Genomic DNA, 13,054 nt, shown 5'->3' on the forward strand with positions numbered 1-13,054 from the left:
TCCACAAACACCAGAGCATAGATAGGCCGAGCCTTGGGCGTGCTTCATGCCTCTCTCCGCATACTGGATTTTTCGCGGTGCGAATGCGTTCACGGTCTTGCTCGAAGACACGTCGCGTCGACAGAATGTCGTCACAGTGACCGACGATAGCGGCTTCTCAGGAGCTCCCACAGGCTAAGATGGATCGATTAGTCTGTGTCCAAAGACTCTCCGCGCATGACTCTGGCTGACATGTTGATTGGCAGCATCCCGAGCAGATAGACGGTACGCCTCTCACTCTCCGCTCATTCACGAGGCTAAATATCAGCGCTGTAGAGCTTCGAATCGCTTTTGAGACCTTTGCGAAAACACCAGAAGGCGTACAAGATGCATCGCAAGGAAGCATATCAGCAAACGATTTGCGGACCGTCATGCTCTCGCTTGGTCAATCGCGACCCGACACCGAGTTCTCTCGACTGTTGCAGCGATGTAGGCCATGCGCCCTCGCAGACGGCGAAGGCTGAACAGGAGTAGATGATCCATCTGGTGCAGGATCGATAGGACAGCGGCAGTTCATGGAGCTCATGGCCGATGTGGTCGTCGAAGAAGGCGGTGAAGCAGAGATAATAGAAGCATTCCAGACGTTTGACAAGGACGGCGATGGCTATCTCACTCGGCAGGAGTTCACGATTGCCATGTGCAACTTTGGCGATAGACTAAGCCAACGGGATGTCGACGAGTGAGCTTGGTGGGACTCGTGTTCTCTGGCGAAAGCTGACACGCGTCGGCAGGATGCTAGCTGTTCTGCCGCCAGATTCACGAGGTGTCAACTACACAGCATGGGTCAAAGCGATGAATCAATGATGCTCATTTGGGTTGTACAACAACTTGTTGTCAGATGCGTGCGCCTCTCGCGCTTTTTGTCCTTTGCGTTGGGTATCCTGCAATGCGAATCTGCTGCCCGCACACTGATCAAGCGATTTGCAAAGCCGCCTTGATCTCATCGGCCAAATCTCCGTCGGCATGATCCCCACTGGCTTGATGTGTCTCGCCATTGATGGGCGGCTCAAAGCCTGTCGGCTGGGCAACCTTGATGCCATTCTCACGGCGATCTTCCATCTCGGCAACACAGCGCTCGCACCAGCATTCGAACAGGTAGTGGTTGTACAGGTACTCCCGTCGTTGTTCGAGCGATAGGTGGGGAGAGCAGTATGTCAGCGTGATCTCTTCGCCTGCTTTGATGGGTCTGCGCGTGATGATGTAGACTTTGGAAGGCTTGGCGTCGTTCGTGCTGCCTCGGAGCGCTACTCTTCTGACTGATGCGTTCGGATGGCTGCTCACACATCAGTCGCAACGCGAACGTCTCGCTGATTGACTCACCAGGAATGGTTGAGACTTGAATGGAGCGCGTAGACACCGCCGTCGTCTTCGCGGTTGAGGTTGACCTTGCCCGTGTATAGCAGGAAAGAGTCGAATGACAGCAGCTGGAGCACACTGGCGGGAAACTTTGTCTTCCAGTGAATCTCGTCCGGCTTGATCTCTGCCTCGGATGCCTGACTTTCCACCGAAAAGTGCAGAGCTCGAACGGTGAGGACGTGGCTTTCTTTCAACATGGGTATGAGATGGTCTTCCGTTGCCTTCCGGCCCGATTGACGCTCGCAAAGGACTCGCTGAGAGATGCCTGCAAACGCTTCGACGCGCTTGGCCTCGTCTCTGCCCTCTTGCTCGGAGCGTTGGTAGGCCACGAATGTCTTTGCAAGCAGCTTGAAGACGGCCAACGGAACGGATGTCTGTCGACTGTCGCTGTATGCCAGCAAGGTGCGGTAGTTGTCGTTCAACGCAGGACAGATGAGCTGGCCAAACTCATGTCGGCTTTTCGAAGAGCAGACTCGATCACAGTAGCGCAACTTGCAAGCTTCAAAGGTGACGGCCTTGGAGGACTTACCGTACGTTGGATGCTCTTGACAGCTTACGGCCAGACGAGCGAGAGCATCGACGAGCTTGCCACAGAAAGCGCAAGCTTGACCGCGTTGGACTTTCTGTGCAATGGCTGCACCGGCTGCAAAGACATAAGCCGTATCGTGAAGAAGCTGTGTCTCGTCGGGTAAGTCCCTTGCAGCGACGATGCCCTTGCCCTTGATGGGATCGATCTGACGGATCTTGATGGCATCAAACACACTGCTCGACGCAACGACTTTGGGGTCAATTTTGGAGACAGGCACAGCACTGGTATCGATAGTTCGCTTGCTCGAGCTCGCATGACCATTCGCCGGACTCTCCTCGGCTTCCCTGTTTGACTTTGCAGCTAGCTTTCGAAATCGTTTGTCGCTGAGTTGCCATTGAGGGTGATTGGCCTTGACTCGCTCGTAGAGCTTTGTGACGCCAGTGCCGGGTGCAGAGAGCGAGCGCGCATGCTCCAATGCGTCTAGGATGGCTCCGTCGTCTGGCTTATCAGTCATGCTGCCCTGTGGCTTTGAACGAACTCTCCCAACTCTCGAGAGCGCGTTGCGGTCACGTCGTCCATCATTGCGTCATCTGCCAGGCCCCCATGGATGAACATGCCGCACTCATCCAACGCATCCACAAGCGGCGAAATGCTCGACGACGGACGCAGCTCGAGCCTCCGACAGAGCCCAAGTCGAAAACAGTCGAGCGTTCGCGCAGAGATGACTTGCCCAAAGATGCCGTCAAGCGAGCCAAATGCATTGCCTATGGCCCAAATTATGTACGTCAATTTCAGACTGCAGATGCGGCTCGGCTGAGCGCAGTAGATCAGTCACCCGAGGAGGAATCGATACGCAGCTCTTATGCTCAGCAATACGTCAATACCGCGCGACGACCGCAGAACTTCATCCGCAATGCTGAGCTTGGCGAACGCTTCCAAGAGTCAGTCCATGACGATCGATCTTGCGCGAGCTTATGCAACGTATCGGCAGGCATCCGAAACTACAGCGCCTGCTCGAGATGCACCATGCCGTCCTCGAGCGCGAATCTCATCCCGCGATGCATCTCCGGGCTGACCTGCGCTCCTTCGACTTTGACACCCTGGTCCCCTTCAGATTTGACACCATCCTCATCGATGCTCCTCTGGCAGAGTACGGGCAAGCGGACAATTGGTCATGGGACGAGCTAGCCGCATTACCGATCCCACGACTGGCTGCTCAGCCTTCATTTATTTGGATCTGGGTAGGCTCAGGTTCAGGACCGAGTCAAGGTCTCGAAAGAGGTAGAGATCTCCTTGCTCGATGGGGTTATAGACGCTGTGAAGACATCGTCTGGCTCAAGAGCAATACTCGCGCGCCTGCAATCGAGGATGAGCCGGTGACAGATACACTGCTGACGCATACAAAGGAGCACTGCCTCATGGGAATCAAAGGGACTGTCAGGCGAAGCACAGATGGCGCATTTGCGAGATGCAATATAGATACAGATGTCATCGTGTGGGAAGGCGACCCAGACAATCCACTCGCCAAACCGCCGGAACTCCACGCGCTGATCGAAAACTTTTGCTTGGGCTCAAGGCGGCTCGAACTCTTCGGTTCTCGTGCACGACGAGGTTGGCTCACGCTCGGTCCTGCCGACATAGACAGCGCAGAGCAGTTTGAGCAGGCAAAGTACGCGGAGTGGTTCGCTCAGAATGGCGCACTCTTCACCACGACGCAAGAGATCGACGACTTGCGGCCGAAGTCACCACCGCCCAGAACTGCTCGCGGCGGTAACCCGACGGGCGGCATAGGCAGGGGACGCGGTCGTCGAGAATCTCCAGCACCACCTCCTGTGCCTGCTCAGCAGATGCAGATGAATGCACAAGCGCAAGCCTTCATTCCCATGCCGTTCAATCCTATGCTTGCATTTTATGGGATGCCGCAGTACCAGTCATGATGTTGTTGTATACTGCAAAGCATGTCTGTGTCAGTAAAGTGGTCTGGATTTCGCAAAGAGAACTGCTCATAAATGAGTTGTTACACTTGTTTTGTCAGCTCGCAGAGGACCTCGTGGATCTCGTCAGACAGGGATAATGTTATGAAATCATAGCAGCGCAGATAAAAGGCAAGCAAGCGACTTACCCTGGGTCAATCTCGGCCAACAGTCTGGCCGACGCAAACGAGCAAAAGACCACACCACATGTTTTCAAGAACGGTTTCAAATAGAAGTGACGTAGGCGACAGCAGCCTCGGAATAGTCGTATACTAATGACAATGCGCCTCACAAGCACAAGAGCACTGCAGAATCTGCGCACTGTCGCGCCAGCTCGCGCATTCAGCGTCTCCGCAAGGTCTCAAGCGTGAGTACGATTTCGTTCATTGTTGACGAACGATCTGACCATCGATCTCATTTCTCACTGCTTCTTTGCCGCCGTCGACGCTTCGCTCCTCATCCGCATGATAGTCACAAGGACCCGGAGGAGCAGCAGCAAGCCAAAGACACCTCGAAGGAGGGCAAGGATCACTCGAGCCAGCACACACATAGCGAGGCCGCCATCAAAAGTCATCAGCATGACCAGTCACCGCAGGATCTAGCGAAACAGGGTCAAGCCAAGGCCCAGAAGGAGCATCCAGAGGCGAAGTGATCCTCCGTGACTAGACCGCACTGCATTGCAAGCCTTGCATCATATTTGAGGATGTTGCCTGCGATCTGAACATACTTTTAGCGTTCGCGTATCGCGGCTTGCAGTCTGAGCGGCGTTCTCAGTTTAGAATGGGAGATCTTGCAGCGGCCCATCCGGAGATCGTGACCTCTAGCTAGCCGTAGCAGGGCTCTGCGCCCGTTTGCGGACTCGGAATTCCTGTAGACCATATCTGCAGGAATGCGCATCTTCACGATGAATTGAAGACCAAGGTACGCTGAGCAGTCCCGTGTGGGAAGTGACATCGCAGCTATCAGCCATGTCCGAGACGCCGACAAGGTAGTCGGAAAACTCGTTTAGCGCTTGAACTTGGCTGTCGCGTAGCTTGTGATTAGCCTTCGAGGAAAGCGTGACACGCGATTTGCCACGGGAACAGTCGACAATGTGCCTCGACTTCGATCGAGTATATGCGCATTGCAACTTTGGTGCGGGATTTGAGCTGAGCCTTTGCTAGCTGAGCTAGGCTTAGCGAGATAGCACATCATGCTGCAGCAGTCACACTCGAGCCAGTGCTGAGACCTCATACCTATCGAGCGGGGCTCATCTGGCATACAACGAGCTCCCGAGAAGCTTTGAACGAGGCAGCTGCCCTTTATCGCCACGGACAGCATCCCGGTCTCGTTGCTGAGAAGTGGCGGCGCTGCATCGTCTGCACCCTTCCTTCGGCCTGCCGAGCATCGCGCAGTGCAGCTGTCAGCATACGTAGCTCGAGCATCAGCCAGCGACAGTCGAGGGCAGTCGTAAAGATAAGGCTGCTGCGGCTCATAGTCACATCGCAACGCGCGTGTCGTAAAGTCGCAGAACGAGGTCAGTGCGCAGAGGGGATCGTGCACATCTGATGCATCATAGCTGACACAGCCAACTGTTTGCGCGTCGACAGAAGCAGGACTTCACTCGTTCATCAGTCCGAAGACGCGTTCACCCTCGAGGCTGAGTTTGCAGGGGCCTCGCCGACGACGGCCGTTCGTGTCAAGCGCAACTCTAGGCTCAAACGCCACAAGGATCTCCTGTCGAGCTTCACCAACGCAACAAGCCTTTCGTCGCTTCGACCTTGCCTGATAGCAGTCATCAGTCTCGCCTGCTCGCATTTGCATTGATCTGGTCTGCTGTGCAAGCCAGCATCATCGCAAGCATCATTCGTCACGATCCCTGCCTTGTCCTGTCAAAGACACAGCGCAGATATACGACGCACGACAAGCACGAACTGACCTGCTCGCTTGGCTATCCTCGAGCGTCTGTCTGACCCTGCTCTCCTTGCAGCCAAGGTTAGTTTTCGTCGTCTGACGTGAGCACTTCAGACGCTCATCGAGCATATTTGGCAGAACCAAGTGATATCAGTCAAACGACGAGCATGACATCGGCTTCTGCTGTGCCTGCGCCCTATCTGCACCCCGTTGCATTAAGATCTGGCGCCTCAAGCTCCCCTACTGCAGTCGCCAAAGCGCAATATGATAACAACCATCTGCGCACGTCTGTCCCTGTCGATTCAGATGCGGGCAGAGATGCACTTGCGCAGCAACCCGGCGCACAAGATGCGTCGGTATGCGGCCGTATGAGCCCCGACGACGAGCATTCGCGGCCCTCCTCGCCGCCTCAGTCGTCATCGTCGTCAAAGTCGTTCTTCAGGAGCAGACTGCATCTGTCTGGCAGCAAGGATCGCGCGTCTGCCTCTCCACCTCGGTTGGTTTCGCCTACCTCGTCTCAAGAGGGCAAGAAGCGAGCTCATCAAAGCATCTCGCATGGCAATTCTTCAGATGTAGACGAGGCTAACGACGCAGCTGATGTCCGTCCGTCGACCGCCACCGGCCAACCGATTCGCGATGTCTCTATGGATATAGAGCCCGCATGGTATGGTCTCAATCCACTACCGCTCTCGGAGACACCGCTGCATCCGGCCTGCGCACCTCGCTCGGTCCGGGAGCTGGCGCCGGAGGCCAAGTTCAATCAGAGCCGAGCCTCGATTTCGACTACACCAACGATGCGTCGTGCGCCGCAGGACGCAAATGATGCTACCGAGAGATTTGAAACGCAAGACGACGAAGATGCCGAAACTTTCTCGTCGGCGCCTACTTCGCCGCCGACAGGCGCGCACGCAACGCTCTGGAATCCGCGTCATGTGTCGACGCTGTCGAACGACTCTATCATCTCCAGCGCTTCGACTGCTACACTTGATTCCGGTTATTCCGGCCGTACTCGCGAATCTCGTTCGACCTCTGCTTCCTCGTCGTTCTCAGCCTCGCTCTCGTCTCATTCAAGCGCGCCTACATCCGCCCCTCCTGCGATCCCGAACTGCTTTGCGCCGATCTATACGCTCACTGCGAAGCAATATGCTTACTTGGCCAGTCAGGCACCTTGTCTGGAAACCCCAGAGCATGTCGTCTTTGACTGGCTACATGGCGCCGACCAGGCAGGCACACAGCAGGCTGCTTATTTCGGCTATACAGGCAACAAGCGCGCGCCAGTGCCGAGGTGAGTTCCATGCGCCTGAATCCTTCTGAGCTAAGCCGCGACCTCCGTTCAGATTTCGCGGTCTCACCACGATTTGTGCCGGTTCTGATGTCGTCAGACGACCGAGAGCGAACACAAGCGTGTCTTACAACTCGATCGCATCGTCTTTTGCGTCTTCATCAGCTTCTTCGTCTTCGTACAGCCTTTCGCTCTCGGAGTCAGACACAGGCCGCTCGATCAATGACGCAGAAATGCCGAATTATGGTCCCGAGCCTCGCCCAGCATTGCTCGTTTCGAGTCTCTTCCCAGAGGAGCTGCTCATCAACGAGTCTGACTGGCAGACGTCAGTCTTTGCAAAACCTCAACTGCCGCCCACAGTCAATCTGCGCAATTTCAAGATCCAAGCGATCAAATATGCGACCGTCTCAGACATAGTCGTCTATTCCGAGCGTGGTGCTCTGAACGACGGCGGCGAAGCGCTCAATGTTGCTCGCCGATTTGCAGATGCTCAGCTGGCAATGGCACACGAACGTCATTGGATGGGCGAGAGTGATGTGCTCGAATATCGCGTCTACGTCATAACGGATCCTTTCTCGGCATTCGAAAGCACGCCAGAACTTGCCGAGCTTGTAGCCGTCGACTCACTCGGCTGGCCGACGCAGCGTCGCATCAACTTTTTCGAACGTGAGCGAGAGGAAATGCGCGCTCTCACGCAAGCCAGCGAGATTGCCACCAATGTCTGGGTATGCTCTGTCTCGACGATGTTCTTCAGACACTGATGATATTCTCACAGCTCGGTAACACCCAGGATGTGCCCATCTCGCAAGAAGTACTAGAGGCACATCGCAATAGTGCGCAATACTCCAGTTCCGACTCGGCATCTTCGCTCTCGATGCTTGATGACGGCAATCCCCATCATTTCTCGATCTGCGTCGAAGCTCATGACTCGTGCGGCCTTATCAATAAGCGAGATTTAGCGGTCTTCGATCACGATCTGCTCAATCTCGAGAAGGCTGCTTTGCAGGAGCTGCAAGATAGCTATCATCTTACGCCAAGTGGCTTGCCCGGTACTACCTCGGTCGATTGCGACACCAACGTTCTCAAGACCAACGCTGCCAACATTGTGCATCTCGAATGCCAGTCTGGCGCCTGGATCTGGGGCAGACCAAGCGGTCTCATCGATCTCGTGCTCTGGCTCTATCAGCAAGCCAATCCAATGACTGGCTCAGAGCGTCTCGCCAAGCGCGTGCTTATACACTGCTCGGATGGCTACGTCGATTCGTCGATCCTCGCTCTGGCTTACATCATGTACGCGCAAGGCTGCACGCTGCCCGAGGCATACCTGCATCTGCAGAATGAACGTGATCGCTCGTTTTATGTGTCCGGCAAGGATGTTCAGCACCTGCTCAAGGTACACGAGCAGCTCGAGCCACTATATAGAGCGAGACAGCGCGACGAGCAAGCTCGATCTGCGCAAGCAGCTCACCAGAAGATGCTCGAAGCCCAGCCTAAGATTGAGCCTGTGCCCAAGCGTTCCTTCTTCAGCGTGCATTCGCATAGACAGGCAACTCCGACGACGACGTCGCCGCCTGCCCTCTCGCCCAAAGCGAGCTCCTCGTCGCTTTTCAGTACGCCTCAGGCAGCTGCTCCTTGGTTCTTTGACGAACGCTTTGACGGCCATTTCCCATCTCGGATCCTGCCATACCTGTACCTTGGCAATCTCAACCATGCCTCCAATGCGCTCATGCTCAAAGAGCTTGGCATCAATCATGTCGTCTCGATCGGCGAGTCTGCCCTCGTGCCGCCCCAGCATCATTCCATGATGCCTTTCAGCTTCGGACAGCCAAAGGTCCGCACAGATGGTCGTACGCCTATTAATTCGCTTTGGCACGAACAGCGCCAAGGCAATATTGCCGTATTGGATATCAAGGGATGTTCGGACGACGGTATCGATGACATCGGCGCCCATTTTGCCACTGCCATTGACTTTATCGACAAGGCGCGTCGCGAAGGCGGCAAGGTGCTTGTGCACTGCCGTGTTGGTGTCTCACGTTCCGCTACGCTGGTCATCGCACACATTATGGAGCACCTCGAGCTCGATCTCGCATCAGCTTATTTGCTCGTACGATCTCGACGTCTCAATATTCTCATTCAGCCAACGCTACTCTTTATGTGGTCCTTACAGCGCTTCGAAGCCGACCTTGAGCGCCGACGTCAAGAGCAAGCTACGACAAGCCCAGGGCTTGCGTTGCAGCTCTCGCCTCGACAGGCAAGCGCAGAAGCAGAAGAAATGCGCTCTTTTGTCGAGGCGCGACGATCGGGTCCGCTTTCATGGCCATATTTCTGCCGCGAGGTGTCCAATCTCAACGCACGATATCTTTCATGAGGCGCAATGACTGACGACGTGCCCAACGAAAGGACGAAATTATGACGACAACTCCTCAGGGAATGAATTGTAAGAGCGACGGTCAGATCAAGTCACTGTACTTCTACTCATTGTCAACGTCATCATCCTGTTGTTCTGGCGAATAGAATCCGTTATGACTGTGCAATGACTTGACGGGCATGCTTATGAGCTAATCATTCGGTCTTAAGACTTCCTGAGCTGGGTCGATGAGCGCAGCCTGACCCGAGCCTGCCCAGCCAGCATGGCTTATGCAGGCTGACGCTTGTCGGTACACCGCCTCGATAGGCGGCTCTTTGCACATACCCTGTGAGAGCAAGATGGCAGAATTGGTCTCCTTCGCGAGCGCAAGACGAGCTTCTGAGCCGACAAGCTGTGTGAGGTGTTCGGGCAAACTATCGAATGAGTTGTAAGCGATCAGGCTGAAAGCTTCTTGCAGGGTTGAGATGGTCTCGATTCGTGTATCGCTGCCATAGTCGGCCTGCAAAGTGCGTCCTTGTGCTAGTGCGCTGTCGAGGAGCTTAGCTGGAGTTTCTGGACTGGTAGCACGCTGCTTTTGCTGCTGACGTGCCGACTTGGCAGGCGCTGTGACCAGCTTTGCCGTATTCTGCGAGCCGCCAGATTCTGATGCGTCATCTGACAGCATGTCTTCATCCGCGGTGGGTGACTCTGACAGATTCGCGCGAATGATAGTCTCGATGAATTGTCTGACTCGAAGCTTGAACAGGATGCCTGGTCCTGTTGACTCGTCGAGGAAGATGACCGGATACTCCGCCTGGATGAGAGACAGTGCAGCCTCGATGTCGCCTTGTAGAATCGCAGTCCTCACGTCTTTGCGCTTTTGCGCGTCGCCCAAGATGTCTGTCGATATTGGCAGCGCGCTGCCACTCTCTACAGAAGCCGGCGGACCGGATATTGTACCGAAGCTGCGCAAATGAGCGCGCTGTTCATGAAAGGATCGCAAAGTGTCAAGATGGCCTTGATGCGCCAGGTGAGCAGCGATGAGATCCTCAATGACCTCTCGATCAGTCTTTGGCTTGGTCTTCGTAGCATCCGGCAGACTCGACAAAGTGTAAGCTAGGACGCTGCTGTTGACCTGGGACTTGCTCTTGCGGATATAGCTTTCGATATCGAATACAAAGGGCATCTGACCGAAGTTGGCCCTGACGACTTCGCCGGGCGTTCGCATGCCGACCGAGGGGTAGAGTTGATGGCCGTCAAGGCCTGGAAAAGCGTAGCCGATGAAGACGCCGTTCTTGGTATAGAAGGCTGTGTCCAAAGCCCAATCGATGCCGCAACCGATTACGTCGCCAGTAGTAAATTGAGGACCAAATTTCTTGCCCGAGCCATGCGAGCAGAACGCTACAACGGTTTCGTATGAGTCCAGCGCGATGACCAAGCCGCTGGAGACACACCGTTGCCGTCATCTCCATGATAGCCGTAAGAATCTGCTTCCCAGCCCGGCAGGCGCGACAGGGAAACGGTCAGCGTCGAGAAGCCAACGCCAATGTAACTGTCGGAGCGCGAGTGAGCGATGGATCTGCATAGACATCAATGACATACCCAGAGAGGCCTTTGCTGACAATTTGTGCTTCCCAAAAGAACACGCCACACTGAGGCGGGATCGGGCGATTGGCTCTTATCGCAGCAGCATCTCGGTCGCCGTTCTTGCCAGAGCCTGTGCTTCTGTCAGCAGCCGGTCTGCTGAGTAGCTGTGAGTGACTGTACCCTCAAAGCTAACGGTGAGACAATCGCGTGAGACAGAGATGAGACCGCTCTTGTCTTCGGTATCCCAACAAGTCGGTAGATTGATTGTCCAGTCAGAGCTCGCACCTTCTGCCAGATTGGCGAGGTAATTGGCCAGCAACGCTTTCTTCATCTTATTCGATTGGCGGTTGTTAGGATAGCGCGTCAACCGCTCCAGATTGACTGCAGACCGACGTGAGCCGAGACTTGATGACTCTGGCGTCGGCATGTTCTCTTCTGGCGAATCTGGCCTCCGTGGCGTGGTGCTCGATGGGGCCACGGTGGTCATCTGTGAGTAAAACTGCGATTGCTTGAGATATTTGGGCACGCTGAACCGCACGCTTGCATGGCTAGTCGGAGGCGAGGCTGGCGGCTTTCCGAGCGATCTGATGACAGCAGATAGCTCAGCCGTGCTCGGCATCGCCTCAAATGAGACGGGCGCCCTCGAATTGGACTCGCTGTCGGACCGGGGAGACGCGCTGCTAGTATTGCTTCCTGGCCGTGGAGCAGTCGTTGTGACGCCTGCGATGCTCATCGAGACGCGCCTCTGCTCCTCGCCAGTGACGATCGGACGCCAAGTTCTGCTCGGAGACGTGAACAGATTGTGCCGATCTGCCGAGGTGGGTGCTCTAGGTTCAGAACCTAGCGTCTCCGTCCGACTTGGCCGTCTCCATGGGATGGCAGACTCTGTCTGAAGCTCACTGGATGACTCTTCTGCACCACCGAGAGGCTGGACAGTCTCTGCTGCCGTTGGTCTGACCTCGGGTGGCACGACATTGTGCATCCTGCTCGAGAATGCAGCTTGTGCTGCCCAGAGCTGGCGTCGTTGCTCGGCTCCTTGCAAGAAGAGCGCTTCATAGTCGCTAGAGGGTCTCGGACGCACTGAAGCGAGAGGGATGTGTTCCTGCGACACATCGAGCAAGGTCTGACGAACAAGTGCATCGGTACCGCTTGTCTCGGCTCTCGTGCGGGCCTCTTCCTCCATGATAGCCTGTTGTGCTGCTAGTCTCTCGGCGCCCCAGTCGAGCGGGCGCAGAGAGTCTTCGTCTGGCTGGTCCGACATGGCGCTCGTTGGCCCGGAAGCTCTCGAAGCTCAGTGGGAAACGCGCGTGTCCGCGTGTCCTCGCCTCACTGCATACTGCACCCGATAACAGACGACGCATCTCTCGCAGAGTCCTGACCCGGCCGACACATCGATTGGATGTACAAACATACTGCTACAACATCATCATGACTTTTGCGGGCTGCCTGTTATCGTTGTCTATCGAATCTGTCCAGCCCTCATACGCTGTGCGCATTGTCCTTAATGAGCATCGTACCTAGCATCAGTGATGACAATGCTTGCCTGATACCAAGTGTACAGAACGTCGCTACCGTGCCCATGCCTGCCATGAGGCTAACGACCGCTGCTATGAGGAGCTCCTTGGCAGGCACTGTCGTCTTTGGCAGACTGAACATTGTACGACCCGTGAGGTCAGTATGCGATCAGCGTCTTGTGCGGATGATGCTCACGTCGTGAAGTAGAAGGTCAAGGCAAAGCTGACGGCGAGCAGTGAGAAGCCTATACCGGGCAATAACGTGGTAGGCACGGGTGGTCTGAACACGTCGCCTGACGACCAGTCATCCTGTACAGCCGCCAATCTTGAGCATGCACGATCAAGAACATCTCGAGAAGGGCGTACGAGAGCGGCTGCATAATCTGCGCTGGACATGACGAATCTTGCACTTCTGCCTTTCGGGCTCAGGGAAGTCGTGACACGAGGCGGGTCGCCGAGCGTGAGAAATATTGGTTTGATATCTCGCAAAAGCCAAAACCAAAGTCAACTCAGAAAATCAACGAGCCAGCTCGG

The 13,054-nt window shown here is 55.4% G+C and overlaps 6 protein-coding genes across 6 annotated transcripts; 3 read left to right on the forward strand and 3 right to left on the reverse strand.

The window, feature by feature from the left end:
• The first annotated feature begins 95 nt into the window (after positions 1-95).
• On the forward strand, positions 96-1,099 carry L969DRAFT_140553 (uncharacterized protein). The gene is made up of 5 exons (XM_014715437.1): positions 96-191; positions 246-264; positions 316-468; positions 514-718; positions 771-1,099. Exons 1-5 carry the CDS (start codon positions 180-182, stop codon positions 841-843), a joined length of 462 nt encoding a protein of 153 aa, XP_014570923.1. The 5' UTR covers positions 96-179; the 3' UTR covers positions 844-1,099.
• Positions 952-2,438, reverse strand: L969DRAFT_21194 (uncharacterized protein; the record flags this gene model as incomplete). The annotated part of the gene is made up of 2 exons (XM_014714953.1): positions 952-1,312; positions 1,360-2,438. 2 exons carry the CDS (start codon positions 2,436-2,438, stop codon positions 952-954), a joined length of 1,440 nt encoding a protein of 479 aa, XP_014570439.1.
• A 205-nt stretch (positions 2,439-2,643) lies between these two features.
• Positions 2,644-3,983, forward strand: L969DRAFT_141549 (uncharacterized protein). Its single transcript, XM_014715438.1, has 2 exons — positions 2,644-2,704; positions 2,756-3,983. Exon 2 carries the CDS (start codon positions 2,899-2,901, stop codon positions 3,859-3,861), a length of 963 nt encoding a protein of 320 aa, XP_014570924.1. The 5' UTR covers positions 2,644-2,704; positions 2,756-2,898; the 3' UTR covers positions 3,862-3,983.
• A 195-nt stretch (positions 3,984-4,178) lies between these two features.
• L969DRAFT_91755 (uncharacterized protein) lies at positions 4,179-9,440 on the forward strand (the record flags this gene model as incomplete). The annotated part of the gene is made up of 9 exons (XM_014715439.1): positions 4,179-4,264; positions 4,369-4,545; positions 5,070-5,413; positions 5,487-5,568; positions 5,669-5,767; positions 5,867-5,871; positions 5,917-7,075; positions 7,128-7,797; positions 7,848-9,440. 9 exons carry the CDS (start codon positions 4,179-4,181, stop codon positions 9,438-9,440), a joined length of 4,215 nt encoding a protein of 1,404 aa, XP_014570925.1.
• A 190-nt stretch (positions 9,441-9,630) lies between these two features.
• L969DRAFT_100801 (uncharacterized protein) lies at positions 9,631-12,293 on the reverse strand (the record flags this gene model as incomplete). Its single annotated transcript, XM_014715441.1, has 4 exons — positions 11,187-12,293; positions 11,022-11,136; positions 10,874-10,971; positions 9,631-10,820 (listed from the first exon to the last, which is right to left on the reverse strand). Exons 1-4 carry the CDS (start codon positions 12,265-12,267, stop codon positions 9,631-9,633), a joined length of 2,484 nt encoding a protein of 827 aa, XP_014570927.1. The 5' UTR covers positions 12,268-12,293.
• A 125-nt stretch (positions 12,294-12,418) lies between these two features.
• L969DRAFT_69251 (uncharacterized protein) lies at positions 12,419-12,916 on the reverse strand (the record flags this gene model as incomplete). Its single annotated transcript, XM_014715442.1, has 3 exons — positions 12,419-12,654; positions 12,717-12,829; positions 12,887-12,916. The coding sequence occupies 3 exons, from the start codon at positions 12,914-12,916 to the stop codon at positions 12,486-12,488; spliced, it is 312 nt and encodes a 103-aa protein (XP_014570928.1). The 3' UTR covers positions 12,419-12,485.
• Positions 12,917-13,054: the final 138 nt, after the last annotated feature.

This window comes from Mixia osmundae, assembly GCF_000708205.1.
Source record: "Mixia osmundae IAM 14324 unplaced genomic scaffold scaffold_1, whole genome shotgun sequence".
NCBI lineage: Eukaryota > Fungi > Basidiomycota > Mixiomycetes > Mixiales > Mixiaceae > Mixia > Mixia osmundae.

Coding starts and splice junctions, on each gene's coding strand:
- L969DRAFT_140553 (XM_014715437.1), top strand. Junction 469..513: donor CTCTCGACTGTTGCAGCGAT/GTAGGCCATGCG, acceptor GAACAGGAGTAG/ATGATCCATCTGGTGCAGGA. Junction 719..770: donor AGCCAACGGGATGTCGACGA/GTGAGCTTGGTG, acceptor ACGCGTCGGCAG/GATGCTAGCTGTTCTGCCGC.
- L969DRAFT_141549 (XM_014715438.1), top strand. CDS start 2,899: ATGCAACGTATCGGCAGGCATCCGAAACTACAGCGCCTGCTCGAGATG.